Below are 18,202 nucleotides of genomic sequence, written 5' to 3'. Positions count from 1 at the left end.
AGAGATACGTAGGAGGGTGGGGCTGGGTCTGGGGGAAAAGTAGCTGGGAATGGAGTTTGACTTTTTGAACCAGGTTTGGATGGTCTTTATCCAGGGGCTGCTAGTAAGACAGGAGTGTGTGGGACAGACCCTCCCAGATTGGAAGCAGTGCAGAGTGCTGGAGCTATGTTGCTGCTGATTTGACTTTTGGAGATCCATGTTAGACTTAACTGGAACTTAACAGCAAACCTGGGGATTGGGATGCCAATGTTAGCCAGTAACTTCATCAGACCTGACATCACCGTCCATCTCCAGAGTGAGAATGGTGTTCTGGGATTGGTAAGAACTCACTGGGGACACTGGGTTCCAGAGACAGTGTGCTTAGTCACGGCACACATTAACTCCAGCCTCCCAGACCGCCTTGATCCACTATAATTTGCTCATTGTTACAACAGGTCTACAGCCGACACTGTCTCCCTGGGTCTAGATTAGAGTGTTGCTGGAAAAGCACAGCAGGTCAGGCAGCATCCGAGGAGCAGGAAAATCGACATTTCAGGCAAAAGCCCTTCATCAGGAATGTATCCCTGCTCTCATCCCTGGAACATCTGGATAACAAGGACACTGACATCAGATCCCTATTTATTGAATTCACTATTAAATCAAATCAAAATGCAACGACACAGGGACAATGCTGCCATAGACTGAATTATCCATCTTTCCACGTTCTTACGCAGAGGTGATTCCCTTGAACCATTGCACGTGGAGTTCACTGGGGCTTGTAGATGAGAGCCATTGTGTGGAATGATGCTCCTGTCAAATCGGTTTCACTCACTTGGGAAAGGCATTGCTGCCAAACTCCGTATTCCCGTCGTTCAGTAACAACAGGGTGTCTCACTCAGCCGTTTCTAAGGGCAGTAAAGAGGCCATTACAATGCTCTGGGTCTGGAGTCACGTGTTGATCAGATCCAATAAGGACCATAAGCTGTGAGATAGGCCATTCAGCCCATCAAGTCTGCTCTGCCATTCAATGAGATCATATCTGATCTGATAATTACCACCTGCACTTTCCCTGCGTTTACCCCATCACACTCGGGAAGGAAATCTGCCATCCTTACCCAGTCTGATCTACGTATGACAATCAGTGCCAGCCTTACCAAAGGTCAAGTATGAGCTACAAATAATTGACCAGCTGTTCCAGCTAAAGACAGCTGCTGTCAGGGGAGAGTTTGTGGACCTCTTGGATCTCTCTGACACCCGTGACGAGAAAGAGAATTGAAAAAGGATAGCATTTCCACAGCAAATCCCCCCCAAAGAGAGGCAGACCTGGCACATAGGAAGGTGTTGGTCAGTCATCCCAGCTCCAGGACAGCTCTGCAGGAGTTCCTCAGGGTAGTGACCTAGGCCCAACCATCTCCAGCTGCTTCATCAATGACCTTCCCTCCATCGTAAGGTCAGAAGTGGGCTTGTTCACCGATTGATTGCACAATGTTCAGCATCGTTCACAACTCCTCAGATACTGAAGCAGTCTGTGCTTAAATGCAACAAGATCTGGACAGTGTCAGCCCAAGCATGGATAAGTAACACTTGTGCCACGTAAATGACCATCTCCAATCTGAGACAATCCATCCACTGCTCCTATACATTCAATGGGGTTACCACCACTGAATCCCCTACTATCAACATCCTCGGGGTAACTATTGACCATTGAACAAGCCACATTGGCTACAACAGTCTGGATGGGAGTAGCTCCAACAACACTCAAGAAGCTTGACACAATCCAGCCCCCACTTAATTGGCACCACATCCACAAACATCCCCTCCCTCCCCCACCGACACTCAGTAGCAGCAGTGTGTACTGTCTACAAGATACGCTGCAGAAATTCACCAAAGATCCTCAGACAGCACCTTCCAAACCCACCACCACTTCCATCTAGAAGGACAAGGGCAGCAGGTACATGGGAACACCACCCCCTGCAAGTTCCCCTCCAAGCCCCTCCCCATCCTGACTTGGAAATATATCACCGTTCCTTCAGTGTCTCTGGGTCAGAATCCTGGAATTCCCTCCCTCAGGGCATTGTGGGTCACCCTACAGCACATGGACTGCAGTGGGTCAAGAATGCAGCTCACCCCCACCTTGACAAGGAGCAACTAGGGACGGGGTACTAAACACTGGCCCAGCCAGCGACCCCCATATTCCACAAAGGAATGATAAAAATTCTACACCTCCCATGAATCACTTAAATAATCAAACTCTGGCACAACTGAGATGGTATCCGAGGATGGGGGTTCTGCACAGTGCTGATTGAGTGTGTACCACAACCAGGACCTGTGCCCAGCATCCCCCCCGCCCCAACCCCCCCTCCCTGGGGTTTAGTGAATTGGAGCATGTGCCATTTCTCTTCCTGTGGAGTCTTCAGAGCAGCAGGATCCTCCCTCCTGAGGAAGGGGGGATAGCCTGCTCCGTGTAATATTCCAGAAAACCAAACCACCAAGTGGCAGACATAGAGGGTTAGACCCCACTCTGAGCACTGAGAGCAGATCACAACCCACACCTTCACAACCATAGATTGGCCTTGGAGGGACGCCCACATTGGTTTACAGGATGATAGCTGGACGTCATGGGGGAGGTTATGAGGAGAGAATATACAAGTTAAACCTCTTTTCTCTAGAATTTAGAGCATTAAGAGGTGATCTGATCCAAGTCTTCAAGACATTAACAGGTGAAGACAAGGTACATAAAGGTAAACTATTCCCAATGATTGGAGATTTTGGATCTTGGGGCATAGTCTGAAAATGAAGGCCAGACTGTTCAAGGAGAGATGTTAGGAAGTACTTTCATTCACATAGACTGGGAGAGATTTGGAACTCTCTTCCACAAATGGCATAGATGTGGGATCAGTGTTAGTTTTAAACCTGAGAGTAAGAGAGGGATGTTTGTTAAGCAAAAGGTGTTAAGGGATTATGGGCCAAAGGCAGGAATATGGAGTTAGGCCACAGATTAACCATGGTCCCATTGAATGGTGGAACAGGCTTGAGGGCTGAATGGCCTACCTTCCAATGTGTCTAGATTAGAGTGGTGCTGGAAAAGCACAGCAGGTCAGGCAGCATCGGCAGAGTAGGAAACCCGATGTTTCGGGCAAAAGCCCTTCCTCCTACTCAGATGCTGCCTGACCTGCTGTGCTTTTCCAGCACCACTCTAATCTGGACTCTGATTTCCAGCATCGAAAGTCCTCACTTTTGCCTATCTTCCAATGAGTGGAACCAACTGGTTACAAACCTGTCTTCCCAGCGTTTGTCCAAGAGTCCCAAACAACCAGTTTGGATGTTTTTGTGTTTTGTTTTGTAACAAGTTGAGATTTACAAAGGGAGCAGTGAATCACTGGATTCAGTGAGACAGGGGCCTGGGGATGGAGCTGACTGAATCATCAAAGGCATTTGCTGGTAACTGAGAGGGAGACATCCTGCTCTGTCTCTCGCTGTCGCCATCGCGCTCTGTCTCACTGTTGCTCTCTGGCTGTCTGACAGGGTCCGTACCCACTGGAGGGGGAGGAAGATGCAGACCTCATTAATGCAGGTGAGTATAATGGGGGAGGGATGAGGGGAGAATGCCGGCCAGGGGAGGGGAAGGGATTGTGGGGAGGTGATGGAGAGCATGAGAATGGGTGGGGAGAGGAGTGTGGGAGTGGGGAGGGACCTGTGTGGGGTGGCAGAGGACTGTGCATGGGTGGGGCTGAGACTACTGGCAGTCAGTTCGCTCAGGAGCCTGATTGGCTGGAGGGCATAGCAGGAAAGTCCCAGCAGCTCAAGGTTATCGAGGTTAATCCCCCCCCCCCCCCTCCAGTCCTGGGGGGGTGGGTTGGAGGTGACTGTGGTAGTTCATAGAGCCTCCTTTCTCTCTCCAATGCAGAGATGTGACCCTCACTGTCTCTCCTGAACAGACAGGGATGCCTCTGTTCTGGCGGCCCAGTCATGGAGCTGTGGTGAAGGTGTAACCCAGGCACTGCCCACTCACTGTTGAGGAACAGACAAACACCTGAATTCACAGTGTGGGGCTCAGAGCTAATAGCATGTCTGTCTGTTCTGCTGCCTTTAGGTAAAGAGACAGTTACTGTTCTTCCCGGAGCCTCGTTTTTCTCCAGCGATGAGTCGTTCGCCATGATCCGGGGGTAGGTGCTGCTTTAAAATGTGTTGACAGGTGGCGGGGGCATCACTGGCTGGGCGAGCAATTGTTCCCGTCAAGAAGGTGGGGGTGAGCTGCCTTCCTGACCCGCTGCAGTCCATGTGCTGTAGGGTGACCCACAATGCCCCGAGGGAGGGAATTCCAGGATTCTGACCCAGCGACACTGAAGGAACGGTGATATATTTCCAAGTCAGGATGGTGAGGGGCTTGGAGGGGAACTTGCAGGGGGTGGTGTTCCCATGTACCTGCTGCCCTTGTCCTTCTAGATGGAAGTGGTGGTGGGTTTGGAAGGTGCTGTCTGAGGATCTTTGGTGAATTTCTGCAGTGCATCTTGTGGACAGTACACACTGCTGCTACTGAGGGTCGGTGGGGGAGGGAGGGGATGTTTGTGGATGTGGTGCCAATTGAGTGGGGGCTGCTTTGTCCTGGATGGTGTCAAGCCTCTTGAGTGTTGTTGGCGCTGCCCCCATCCAGGGCAAGTGGGGAGTATTCCATCACACTCCTGACTTGTGCCTTGTAGATGGTGGACAGGCTTTGGGGAGTTACCTGCTGCAGTATTCCCAGCTTCTCACCTGCTCTTGTAGCCGCTGTGTTTATTTGGTGAGTCCAATTGAGTTCAGATCTATACTAATAATCTGACCAACAGAGGTGGTGGCGTTGTGGTAATGTCTGTGGACTAGGTATCCAGAATCCCATGCCAGTGTTGTGGGGACAGGGGTTTGAATCCTATAACGTCAAATAGTGATGTTTAAATCCAGTAGGAGTTGCAATGAAAAAGTGAATCTAATGATGACTATGTAACTACTGTCATTTGTTGAAAACCCATCTGATTTATTAATGCCCTATAGGGAAGGGAACTGCCGTTCTTACCTGGTCTGGCCAACATGTGACTCCAGACCCACTCTAATGGGGCTGATTTGCCTCTGCCCTCTGGGTGATGAACACTGCTCCTGCCAGCAATGCCCACGTCTCATGAACAGTTACAAGAATCTTTGTATCTAACCCCGTGCTGTCCCTGTCCTGGGAATGTTTGATGGGGGAACGGTGTAGAGGGAGCTTTACTCTGTATCTAACCCCGTGCTGCCCAGTACTAGGAGTGTTTGATGGGGGAACGGTGTAGAGAGAGCTTTACTCTGTATCTAACCCCGTGCTGTCCCTGTGCTGGGAGTGTTTGATGGGGGACAGTGTAGAGAGAGCTTTACTCTGTCCAACCCTGTGCTGTCTGTGTCTGACTCCAGGCTTTTTGAGGGCTTTTGCCTGAAACGTCGATTTTCCTGCTCCTCGGATACTGCCTGAACTGCTGTGTTCTTCCAGCACCACTAATCCAGAATCCAGGCTTTTTGAGATGAACACTGAAACTCCTGGCTGTCATGAGCAGATGTGGTTTTGGTTTTACTGAATGGAATTGGTTCAGTGTCTCTGTTTGTCTGTCTGTCTCACTCCAGGGGCCATGTGAATATGACGATGCTTGGTGGGATGCAGGTATCGAAATTTGGGGATTTGGCCAATTGGATGATTCCGGTGAGTGGTTTTTCAGAGTTGGTTATAAATCCCTGGATATATAATTGCTTTGGGCAGTACTTCCTGACATTACTAGATTCTAACGAGTTTGTAATCACCCTGACTGATTAGTGAGCAGGTCCCATTGTTGGAGTAAAACCATAACGTGGTACTCTGGCCTGGCAATGGTGTTCTGGAGTCTGTCCACAGCAGCACCATGTCCTGGTATCACCTTACCAGGAGGCTTTGTAATGTCATTCTGTGGGTGATTAGATAATTTGGTTATGGGATTCAAAAGTAAACAACACAAGCTCAATTAGATGGAGGGAGGGGGAGGTAGTCCCTGACTGATGCCTCCCCAGGTGAATCAATATCCTGCAAAGCTCCCAGACTCTGAAGTGCAGGCTCAGTCACAGAATGGCCCCACAGCAGGTACCTTTGGGCCTAGTCTGGTCATGGAAAAGCCCGTCACATGTGGGAGAGAGTCCTGGACAGGGATTCATCCCGTCAAGGCCCCTGGCCCAGCCTCCCCCTCAGCCCAGTGTATTGAGGTGGTTTACATGGACTTCAGTCAGGCCTATAACGTGGAAGGCTGGTCCAAAAGGTCAGAGCCCAGGGGATCCAGGGCAAGTTGGCAAACTGGATCCGGGATTAGCTTCCAAACAGGAGGCACAGGGTGGTGGTGGAGGGCTGGCTTTGTAAGAGGAAGCCTGTGGTCAGAAGTGTACCCCAGGGATCGATGCTGGGCCCCTCGCTGTTTGTTATTCACAGTAACCACTTGGATGTGAATGAAGACGGTTTAATTAGTAAGTTCGCAGATGACATGAGAGTTGGTGGATGTTATTGGTAGTGAGGGGGATGGTCTCAGGATACAGTCTGCTATTGGTCAGCTGGGAAATTGGGCAGAGCAACGGCAGATACGATTTAATCCTGATAAGTGCGAGGCACTATATTTTGGGAGGTCTAATAAGAGCAGGATGTAGACAATGTATGTTAGCTTCTTAAGGAGCACTGAAGAACAGAGAGACCTTGGTGTTACGGCACGGGGTAAACCCCTCTGCTAACCCCTGTGCAACACACAGAGACGCTCACCCCGTGCTGTAATCTGTTACATTTCGAGAGGGAAAAAACTATCCCAGTGGTCACCATTTAACGTAAAAATTAACAATTTTAATCTTTAAGTCCAACCAAGAATATTAAAACCAACAACTATTTACAGCTCCTTTTCTCTTAAACCTACCTTTTACCTCCCACTCTACAATACTAATCCAATTTTTAAATAATCCCGATTAAGATTTACAAAAAAATCACGGTTCAGACCCAGTCAGCTTTGCCAATTCTCCTTTGTGGATTTTCCTCTGGAGATTCTCCATAGACTCCACACAGACAGGGAACTCTTCAGCTAGCAGTCTGCATTTGTTAGTCTTAGGCAGTTCTCCCCCTAACTGTACAAAATGCCCAGTTTTATACCTCAAAACATCGGACTGTTTCATTGGTTTTAATATTATCAAAATACTAAATTTAAATTTGTTTGGATTTTGGTATCTTAGGGCATAATTTAAACTGAGTGGCCGAATTTGAATTTGTTTTTGGTTTCATGGCAACCCATTTGCTGCTATTTGTTTCGACCAACTGTTACATTGTTACTGTGTTCAGGACTCTCTGTGCGTCCTTATTAGCTATTCAACTCTCTTAAAGGTACAGTGCACCTTTACACCTTCACAACCGTGTACAAGTCCACAGATCTTGGAAGGTGTCAGCACAGATAGACAAGGTGGGGAAGAAGGTATACAGGGTGCTTGCCTTCCTGAGCCAGTGCTAATATACTAGTAGGGAAGTCTTCTTACAACTTTATAAAATATTAGTCACAGATGGAAGATTGAGTTCAGTTCTGGTCGCCACACTATTGGAAGGAAGTGATAGCACTGGGAATGGGGGCAGAGGGAGACTGACCAGGGTGTGATAGCATGGGGAGAGGGGACAGAGGGAGACTGACCAGGGTGTGGTAGCACGGGGAGAGGGGACAGAGGGAGACTGACCAGGGTGTGATAGTACGGGGAGAGGGGACAGAGGGAGACTGACCAGGGTGTGGTAGCACGGGGAGAGGGGACAGAGGGAGACTGACCAGGGTGTGATAGCACGGGGAGAGGGGACAGAGGGAGACTGACCAGGGTGTGGTAGCACGGGGAGAGGGGACAGAGGGAGACTGACCAGGGTGTGATAGCACGGGGAGCGGGGACAGAGGGAGACTGACCAGGGTGTGGTAGCACGGGGAGAGGGGACAGAGGGAGACTGACCAGGGTGTGGTAGCACGGGGAGAGGGGACAGAGGGAGACTGACCAGGGTGTGATAGCACGGGGGGAGAGGACAGAGGGAGACTGACCAGGGTGTGATAGCTGAAAATGTGTTGCTGGAAAAGTGCAGCAGGTCAGACAGCATCCAGGGAACAGGAGAATCGACGTTTCGGGCATAAGCCCTTCTTCAGACTTTGGTTTGGCTACGTTTGGACTACTGTGTACAGTTCTGGTCGCCACATTACGGAAAGGATGTGGATGCTTTGGAGAGGGTGCAGAGGAGGTTCATCGGGATGTTGCCTGGTATGCCAGGCGCTAGCTATGTGGAGAGGGTGAGTAGATTAGGATCATTTTCCTTGGAAAGAAGGAGGTTGAGGGGGGACCTGATTGAGGCCTACAAAGTCATGGGAGGTGTAGGCAGGGTGGATAGCAAGAAACGTTTTCCCAGAGCGGAGGACTCCATTACTAGGGGTCACGAGTTCAAAGTGGGAGGGGAACGTTTAGGGGTGATATACGTGGGAAGTTCTTTACACAGACGGTGGGGGGGTGCCTGGAACATGTTGCCAGTGGAGGTAGTGGAGGTGGTAGAGGTGGCTATGATAGCATCATTTAAGATGTATCCAGACAGATACATGAATGGGCAGTGAGCACAGGGATTCACATCCTTAGAAAATAGGCGACAGATTGAGTTAGAGGATATGGATCAGCGCAAGTTTGGAGGGCCTAAGGGCCTGTTCCTGTGCTGTAATTGTCTTTGTTCTTTGGGGCTTGTTGGTCAGTATAGACATGATGGGCTGAAGGGCCTGTTTCCATTCTGTATGACTCTGACTCTGCACTCCCTGGAGTTTAGAATAATGAGCTAGTTTCAGAAAGAGGACTAGACCAGGTAAACACAGGAAAGATATTCCTGATGATTGGACAGTCCAGAACCAGGGTGTCACAGTCTAAGGACACAGAGTAGGCCATTTGGGACTGAACTGGGGAGAAATGTCTTAACCCAGAGAGTGGGGAGTCTGTGAGATTCTCTGTCATGGAAAGTAGTTGAGGCCAAAACATTAAATGTTTTCAATAAGGAGTGAGATGTAGTTCTTGGGGATAAAAGGATTAAAGAGTGTGGGGAGATAGTGGGCTGATCAGCCATGGCAGTACAGACTGGACGGCCCTCTTCTGTTAAATGATGATTCCTATTGAATGGCCGAGTAGGCTTGAGGGACTGAATGGCCTACGCCTGCTCCTAGTTTCTATATTCCCATGTTCCTGCCTGTCTCTAAAAGCTCCTCCTTTGAGGAATTCTACCTTGGGGGGTGGGGGTGTGTGGGAGAATGTTGAGATTGGAGTTGCCTCATCACTGATAGCTGTGCCCTCAGCTGCCGAGACTCTGCTCCACATTCCCCGACACACACACACACACACACACACACACAGCTCTCAGCCTCTGTACCAGCTCCCACTCTGTTAATGAGGAGAAGTGCATTATGTTAATGAAAGTTGTTGTAGTTTACATCTGTAAGGGAGAACGGACCTGCCAGTTGGTGCTCGGTCAGCTGTTTTAATAGGTGTTTGGACTGGGGCAGTGATTAGTGTGACGCTGTGCTGTTGGGTTGATTTGTCAGCTATGGCTGGGGTGTCAGGCAGATTGCCGGCAGATACTCTAGCAGTGTTTCAGTAAAACAGAGAACTGCAGCAGACAGTCTCCCTCTCTCTGGGCGTGTGATTTATTGGCAGTATTCTGAAGGTCATTGTTGCTTTATCAATGTGCCTTGTATCACACCTTTATTTATAGGAGTTAATGTCATTTTTATTCTTCTGTTCTGTTGTCCTCTGCACCATGGGATCACCCTTGCCTTTTCACAAACCCCCTCCCTCTGTCCCCAGCCCAGAGTGCTCCAGAGGGCAGTGACCTACTCCAGGTTGTATTGGGTCCCGTCCTGATGTGAACAGACCTGGTCACCCCACACTGTCTCCTCCACCTTCACCTGTTTCACTGCCTGCTCCTGCAGAGTGAATGAGTATGGTTTGATCCATTGATTTGGCTGTAATCCTAACCCTCCTCACATCCCAGCTACCTGTCCCTGATTATATTTGAGACAGAGGGAGCCACACAGGAAAGAGTTGAGACCACAGACTGTTCAGCCATCTCCTTGTCGAATGGTGGAGTAGGTTTGAGAAACTGAATGGCCTGTTCTGACTGCTGGTCATTATGTTAATCTTGAAAGGCCGTGAAGGGATTTTTAGTTCATCCCACGGGGCATGGGCATCACTGGCTGGGTTGGGTTTATATCACCCGTCCCTAGTTGCCCCTTGTGAAGGTGGGGGTGAGCTGCCTTCCTGACCCGCTGCAGTCCATGTGCTGTAGGGTGACCCACAATGCCCTAAGGGAGGGAACTCCAGGATTCTGACCCAGTGACACTGAAGGAACGGTGATATATTTCCAAGTCAGGATGGGGAGGGGCTTTGAGGGGAACTTGCAGGGGTGGTGTTCCCATGTACCTGCTGCCCTTGTCCTTCTAGATGGAAGTGGTGATGGGTTTGGAAGGTGCTGTCTGAGGATCTTTGGTGAGCTTCTTTTGAGACTCTGTTCCCACTGGTGTGTCTGCGATGCTGTGCTTTCTGTTCCAGGGGAAGATGGTGAAAGGAATGGGTGGAGCTATGGACCTGGTGGCCAACGCTGACACCAAGGTGGTGGTTACAATGGAGCACACCGCCAAGGTAATGGGGACAGCATTGCGGAGGGAGGGACAGGGAGAGGGAAGGGCGATGGGCAGAGTGGGAATCTACGTGTTACTGGTCTATAATCACATGTAGCTGAAAATGTGTTGCTGGAAAAGCGCAACAGGTCAGGCAGCATCCAAGGAGCAGGAGAATTGACGTTTCGGGCATGAGCCCTTCTTCAGGGCTCTGATCTCCAGCATCTGCAGTCCTCACTTTCTCCTATAATCACATGTAGGCCGGACCAGGTAAAGACGGCAGATTTCCCTCTTGAAGGAGCTGGCATTTTATCGATGCAGAGGCCTGAGGGGGGGGGGCAGAAGCAGCTGGCAGTGTAGGGCAGGAGGTCATGGGGAGGGGGACACGGGGGGGTGGGTGGTGAGGGCAGGAGCTCATGGGGGTCACGGGGAGGGCGTCACAGGGTAGCAGTGGGGGCAGGGGGTTACGTGGGTGGGGGGTCATGGCGGAGCGGTGGGGGCAGAAGTCTTGTGGGTGGGGGAGCGATGGGGGCAGGGGGTTATGTGGGAGGGGGTCACGGGGGAGCGGTGGGGGCAGGGGGTTATGTGGGAGGGGGTCATGGGGGAGCGGTGGGGGCAGGGGGTTATGTGGGAGGGGGTCATGGCGGAGCGGTGGGGGCAGGGGGTTATGTGGGAGGGGGTCATGGGGGAGCGGTGGGGGCAGGGGGTTATGTGGGAGGGGGTCATGGGGGAGCGGTGGGGGCAGGGGGTTATGTGGGAGGGGGTCACAGGGGAACGGTGGGGGCAGGGGGTTATGTGGGAGGGGGGTCATGGAGCGGTGGGGGAGGGTACTCACAGGGGAGGGATGAGAGTTAGAGGTGGAGGTTATAGGCAGCAGTGGTGGCTGTCCAATAGAGCCTGAGGTTTGCCTGTCTTGGGGAAACTGCACCACTAAGGGCCGTGGTGGTTTTTTCTGTGTGGGCGGTATCCAAACGCAGAGGGTTGATGTGTGTCTTCATCTGCCTGCAACCCAAGGTACGATCTCCCCCACCCTGTTTACCCCTCACAGAATACTCCCTACTGCCATTCCCTACTCACAAACACCCACCCCTGACCCCCCCACCTCTCCTCCTCCCTTTTTGTTTCCCCCCTACTCCACTTCCTCTTCTTCCTTGTCCCCTCTTTCCATCCCCCCCCGCCTCAATCTTTCTCTCCCCCTTGCCCCTCCCACCCCGTCCTGTGGTTTAACCTGGGGCCTGCCCTGTATGGTCAGTATTGAGGCAGAGGGACGTTAAGGTTTGTGAGGTAGCTGTAAGCTGTACAGGCGCTGAATTAAAGCACACTCTGTCCGTCTGTCTGTCTGCCTGTCACAGGGAGGAACACACAAGATCCTGGACAAATGTACTTTACCACTAACTGGGAAGAGCTGTGTAAACCGTCTCATCACTGAGAAGGTAAGAGTCTGGTGCTACATTGAGGAGATTAAAAAGCAATTCGTTCTTGACACATGAACATTGCTGGCTGGGCCCAGCATTTATCACCCGTCCCTAGTTGCCCCTGAAGAAAGTGAGGGTGAGCTGCCTTCCTGACCCGCTGCAGTCCATGTGCTGTAGGGTGACCCACAATGCCCCGAGGGAGGGAATTCCAGTGACACTGAAGGAACGGCAATATATTTCCAAATCAGGATGGTGAGGGGCTTGGAGGGGAACTTGCAGGGGGTGGTGTTCCCATGTATCTGCTGCCCTTGTCCTTCTAGATGGAAGTGGTCATGGGTTTGGAAGGTGGTGTTTGAGGAGCACCCTGCACTGACTGGAAGCCTGTTTGATGGATATCGATATTAATTAGGGAGGGGGAAAACAGCTTCATGTCTGTATGTCAGACCTGATTGGGGGGCGCGGGAGGGGTGTGTGGCCTCAGGGAGATTCGGTAAAGGAGCTGGCTGTTTGTGTCTGAGGTGGGGAGTTGTCTGAATGACCTTGTCAGAAGTTGGGAATATTCAGGCCCTGTGCACCAAGAGAGTTGTGATTGATTTTTGGATCGAATGTTTCTGACACCAGCTGAAAATGTTAGCTGTGAGGATGAACACAACACCGAGGGAATGGGAAAGGCTCGAGACCAGGTCAGGGAGTAGTTAATGGGGAGGAGACTGAGATCCACGCCAGCACCAAGTGAGACTATCTTTCGATAGGTGTGAAACTGTTGAGAGGGATTGCTGCTACAGAGTAGTAGGATGTAGGTGCAGCAAAAAATTAGGAGTTAGCATGTTCTAACTTTACCAGGAATAGGATCCTTTTGTTTTGACAATCAGCAATGTTTTCACTGTCATCACTAAATTACTATTTCCAGATTTTTTTTAAAATTGAATTTAAATTTAATCTGCCATGGGGGATAGGGTTCAAACCTGGGTCCCCAGAACATTAGTTGAGTTTCTGGATCTCTCAGCCCCCTTCCCCCTCCACATTCCTGATGGAGGGCTTTTGCCTGAAACGTTGATTCTCCTGCTCCTTGGATGTTGCCTGACCTGCTGTGCTTTTCCAGCACCACACTTTTCATTTCTGGATTGATAGTCTAGCGATAAGCCATCACCTCCCCTGTTTAACCCATACCAGGGATCGTCTTAGTGAGCTTTCCCAGAGCAGCCCCCACAGCAACAGGAGCAGGCCATTCAGCCCCTCAAGCCTGTTCCACCATTCAGTCAGACTGTGACAGATCTGTGACCTTACTCCATAAACCTGAATACTTTGGCCCATATCCCTTAATATCTTATCATTAACAAACATCTGTGTCTCTCAGGTTTCAAATTAACAACCGATCCAGCATTCACTGTTGTTTTGGAAGAGAGTTCCAAACCCCTCCCACACTGTGTGGGGAAGTGTTTCCTAACATCTCCCCCGAACGGTCAGGCCCTCATTCTCAGACTATCCCCCTAGTTCTGGAATTCCCAACCAATGGGAATAATTTATCTTCATTACCCTGTCTCCTCCTATTAATATCTTCAAGACTTTGACCAGATCACCCCCTTAACCCTCTAAACTCTAAAGAGAACAAGTTTAATTTTATAATCTCTCCTCCTAAAATAATCTCAAGCCCAGCTATCAGTTTTTGTAAGCCCATGTTCGATCTTCCCTTGAACAAGGGACTAAAACTGGATCCTGGATGTGGTCTCCCCAGCACCTTGTACAGTTGCAATAAGACTTCCCTGCTCTTATACTCTGTAGGCTCCCCTCTCTCTGGGTGAAGATATCTCTGTCCTAAATGGCCTAGTCTGTACCTGGTCACTGAGAACATCCTTCCCGAGTTTAACCTGTCTACTCCTGTTGGAATGTTAAGGCTTCTATGAGGTCCCCCTTATTTTCCTAATGTTGACCTTTACTGGAAGGCGATTGGGGAACAGGAATGAAGAGTCTTGTTCCAATTGTATTGGGTTTGGTGTAAATATACCCAAAGTGCTGTGTGCTGTTTTAGTCTTGACGATATGTTTGTATGAAAGGGGAGACCTGTGTTGGAGGGAGTTCATTGAGGATTCATTCAGCCGGTTTCTGCGGTGAGGCGGTTGTCCTGTGATGAGGGGCTGAGGGAATTGGGGCGATATTGACTGGGGTTCACAGCAATGAGAGATATCTCAGTTAATCCAAAAACCCTTAAGGCTCAAAGGGAACCGAGAGGTTGGGAAATGGAAAACATGGCTGTACAATCTCAGGGTCAAGATTAGAGTGGTGCTGGAAAAGCACAGCAGGTCAGGCATCATCTGAGGAGCAGGAAAATCGACGTTTTGGGCAGGAATTTCCTGCTCCCTGGATGCTGCCAGACCTACTGTGCTTTTCCAAGCACCACACCGATCTTGACTCTGACCTCCAGCACCTGCAGTCCTCACTTTTGCCCCGTACACTCTCAGGGTCAGGGGTCAGTCATTTCAGACTGAGCTGAGGAGAAATATCTTCCTTCGGGGGGGGGGGGGGGGGGAAGTCCCTGCCCCAGCCCCAGAGACTCATGGAGGCAGTGTGTTGAGCATATTTAAAATGTAGATTGGTAGAGTTTTGGATATTATGGGGTATATGAATTGGAAAGTTGGAGTAATGATCAAACATGAGTGAAGGCTTCAAAGGATATGGGGAGAACGCAGGAGCACAGGATCAGCCATGATCATATTGAATGGTGGAGCAAACTCCAAGGGCCGAATGGCCTCCTTGTAGGATAGGACAGTACAGCACAGGAACAGACCCTTCGGTCCACCTTGTCTGTGCTGACCGTGATGCCATAGTAAACTAATCCCATCTGCCTTCCCTGGTCCCTATCCCTCTATTCTCTGTTTGTTCAGGTATCTTCCTAAATGCCTCTTAAACTTTGCTGGGGGATTTTGCTTCTACCACCTACCCCTGGCAGTGCATTCCAGGCACCTTCCACCCTCTGCATTTTCAAAATAGAACTTGCCTTCTACATCTCTTTAAACTTTCCCCTCACCTTAAACTTTTATCCCTAGTACTTTATATTGCCATCCTGGGGGAGAAATACAGCCTATCCATACTTCTCAGAATAGTATATATTTCTATTCGGTTGGCCCCTCAGCCTGTGATGCTCCAGTGAAAACAACCCAAGTTTGTCCGACCTCTCCTTATCGCGAACACACTCCAATCCAAGCAAACATCCAGGTAAACCTCTTCTGCACTTTCTCCAAAGCCTCCACATCCTTCCTGTAGTGTGGTGCCCGGAACTGCACACAATATTCCAAATGTGGCCTAACCAAAGTCTTATACAGCTGCAATGTGACTTGCCAACCAATAAAGGCAAGCATGCCATACATCTCCTTCCCCATTTTCAGGTAGCTATAGACTTGTACTCCCTCTGTATATCAATGCTCCTAACTCCCTGCCATTTACTGCTACTTTCCTCTTGTATTTGATTTCCCAAGATGCATCAGGTTACACTTGTCCAGATTCAACTCCATCTGCCATTTCTCTGTGAGACTTTCTGGCTGATCTATATCCTAGTCTGCCCCACCATTTAATATGATCACCGCTGACCATCTGGGACTCTATTTACATTCCTTTGATTACCTTCCTCGTTATCCACAACTCTACCAACTTTCATGTTACCTGCAAACATTTTAATCTGACCACCTGCATTTTCCACTCCTTTCCATCGTTTATACAAACTATCTGGATGTGAATGTAGAAGGTATGGTTGGTAGGTTTGCAGATGATACCAAAGTAAGTGGTATAGTGGACAGTGAGGAAGGTTGTCTAAGAGTAACAGGATCGTGATCAGAGGAGTGGGCTGAGGAGTGGAAATGGAGTTTAATTCAGATTAATGTGAGGTTCTGCAAATTTGGAAATGTGAATCCGGGCAGGACGTATACACCTAATTATACTGCAGGTTCATAGCTCCTTGAAAATGAAGTCGCAGATAGATAGAATAGTGAAAAAGGCGTTTGCATGCTTATCTCCTACTGGTCAGTGCGTTGAATGTAGGAGTTGGGCTGTACAGGACATTGGTTAGGCCACATTTGGAATACTGCGTTCAATTCTGGTCTCCCTGCTTTAAGAAGGATGTTGTAAAACTTGAAGGGATTCAGAAAAGATTTACAAGGATGTTGCCAAGGTTGGAGGGTTTGAGCTACAGGGAGAGGCTGGATAGGCTGGGTCTGTTTTCCCTGGAGTATCAGAATCTAAAGTGAGTGACCTTATAGAGGTTTATAAAATCATAAGGGGCATGGATAGGGTAAGTAGACAAGGGTGAAACTTTATTGCTGGAACAGCACAGCAGGTCAGGCAGCATCCAGGGAACAGGAGATTCGACGTTTCGGGCACAGGCCCTTCTTCTTCTTCTTTCCTGAAGAAGGGCCTGTGCCCGAAACGTCGAATCTCCTGTTCCCTGGATGCTGCCTGACCTGCTGTGCTGTTCCAGCAATAAAGTTTCAACTTTGATCTCCAGCATCTGCAGACCTCACTTTCTCCTCTAAGTAGACAAGGGGTTTTCCCTGGATTGGAGGGAGTCCAGAACTAGAGGCCATAGGTTTAGGGTGAGAGGGAAAAGATATAAAAGAGACCTAAGGGGCAACATTTTTACACAGAGGGTGGTGCATGTATGGAATGAGCTGCCAGAGGATGTGGTGGAGGCTGGTACAATTACAGCATTTAAAAGGCAGCTGGATGGGTATATAAATAGGAAGGGTTTAAAGGGATATGGGCCAAATGCTGGCAAATAGAACTAGATTAGTTCAAAATATGTGGTTGGTGTGGATGAGTTGGACCGAAGGGTCTGTTTCCATGTTGTTTAACTCTGTTTGTTTGTAATTTATACAAATCGTTTGGATGTAAATAGAGTCATAGAGGTCCCAGCACTGATCCTTGTGGAACACCATCTCCAGTCAGAAAAAAAACACCCCTGCACAACTACTTTTGGTCTTCAATGACCAAATCAATTTTGGATCCAACTTGCCAACTTACCGTGGATCCCATTTGCCTTCATCTTCTGGACCAGCCCACCATGAGAGACCTTCTCAAATGTTTTAGTAAAGTTCATGTGGACACCAACCATTGCTCTACCCTTATCAATCCTCCTCTCCACTTCTGCAAGGTCTGTGAGACAACACCTCCCCAACATAAGGCCATGCTGACTATCCCAAATGAGATATTTTTGTCATGCAGTGTTCCTGAATCTTGCCATCTTTATCTTTCATCCTCACAGGAACATGCTGGTCCTGAGCTCTGACCAACTGGTCCCACATGTCAGGTGGGGACGTACCCTCAGGCGGCTGCCTCCAATCTAAATTTCTCCAGTTCTTGTCTCTGACTCTATTGTGGATCAGTGCGGCCTTCTCTCCTGTCCTCCAGCCTATCACTGTTCTTCTTCAAATATGTCATTGTCTGTCTGAGCCCAGGGTGTGGCCCCTTTAAGAGAAACTGGTGACAGGGAGTCAGTGTATCATGCAGATTCAAGCTAGGTGTCTGGGTCACAGGTCAGCAGCTCACCGTACTCCAGCAGCAGAGTCTGCCTCTGAAGGTTCAGCCTCTGATTCCTCACAACAATGTGAGGTTAGGTAGGAAGTTCAAAAATGAGCATTTGTCAATTGATTTAATTTGCTGTTACTTTGTCTTTGAATATCTCCTTTTTCAGTCTGTCCCTTTTCACCTTATTTTTTTCCCTGGATCTTTTGATCCATTGTACCCTTTCCCATTTTCTTGATTTTGACTCTGTCTGATGATCACACTATTTCTCCATTTCTAATTCAGTGCCTCTCTCTGTCTCTCTCCCCCTTATCTTCCCTTTGCTGACCCTTCCCATCTTTTCCCATCCTCTAACGTATGCCCAAATATTAGCTTTCTTTATTCTGCTAGTTGCTGTCTTCCTGTGTTATATAATTGTCCCTTGGTTTCTCCACCTGACTGTATCAACAACAATGAGCTGGGAGCAGAGTGTGTCCGATACTCCCCCAGGGAGTGTCTGATACATGAAACTAACTAACTGTTCACAGCACTTACCGTTTCCAGCTCTCCAATAATCACAGCACAGACACTCTGTCTCTGTCTCTGTCTCTGTCTCTGTCTCTGTCTCTGTCTCTGTCTCTGTCTCTGTCTCTGTCT

The 18,202-nt window shown here is 49.3% G+C and overlaps 1 protein-coding gene across 2 annotated transcripts in view; it reads left to right on the top strand.

Annotated features, from left to right (window-relative positions):
• The window catches only part of oxct1a (3-oxoacid CoA transferase 1a), a 50,218-nt gene that overhangs the window by 27,055 nt on the left and 4,961 nt on the right, over window positions 1-18,202 (top strand). For both annotated transcript variants that reach the window (XM_087975210.1, XM_087975203.1), the window contains 6 exons: window positions 224-318; window positions 3,505-3,553; window positions 4,073-4,145; window positions 5,605-5,680; window positions 10,573-10,662; window positions 11,993-12,073. In XM_087975210.1, the coding sequence (XP_087831336.1) occupies window positions 224-318; window positions 3,505-3,553; window positions 4,073-4,145; window positions 5,605-5,680; window positions 10,573-10,662; window positions 11,993-12,073 (464 nt within the window). The remainder of the gene's footprint in view (window positions 1-223; window positions 319-3,504; window positions 3,554-4,072; window positions 4,146-5,604; window positions 5,681-10,572; window positions 10,663-11,992; window positions 12,074-18,202) is intronic.

Source organism: Chiloscyllium plagiosum, unplaced genomic scaffold (assembly GCF_037043375.1).
Source record: "Chiloscyllium plagiosum isolate Xiang-an unplaced genomic scaffold, Cpla_swu_hap1 HiC_scaffold_2, whole genome shotgun sequence".
NCBI classification, from domain to species: Eukaryota; Metazoa; Chordata; class Chondrichthyes; order Orectolobiformes; family Hemiscylliidae; genus Chiloscyllium; species Chiloscyllium plagiosum.
This window is presented reverse-complemented; position numbering and strand designations above follow the sequence as displayed.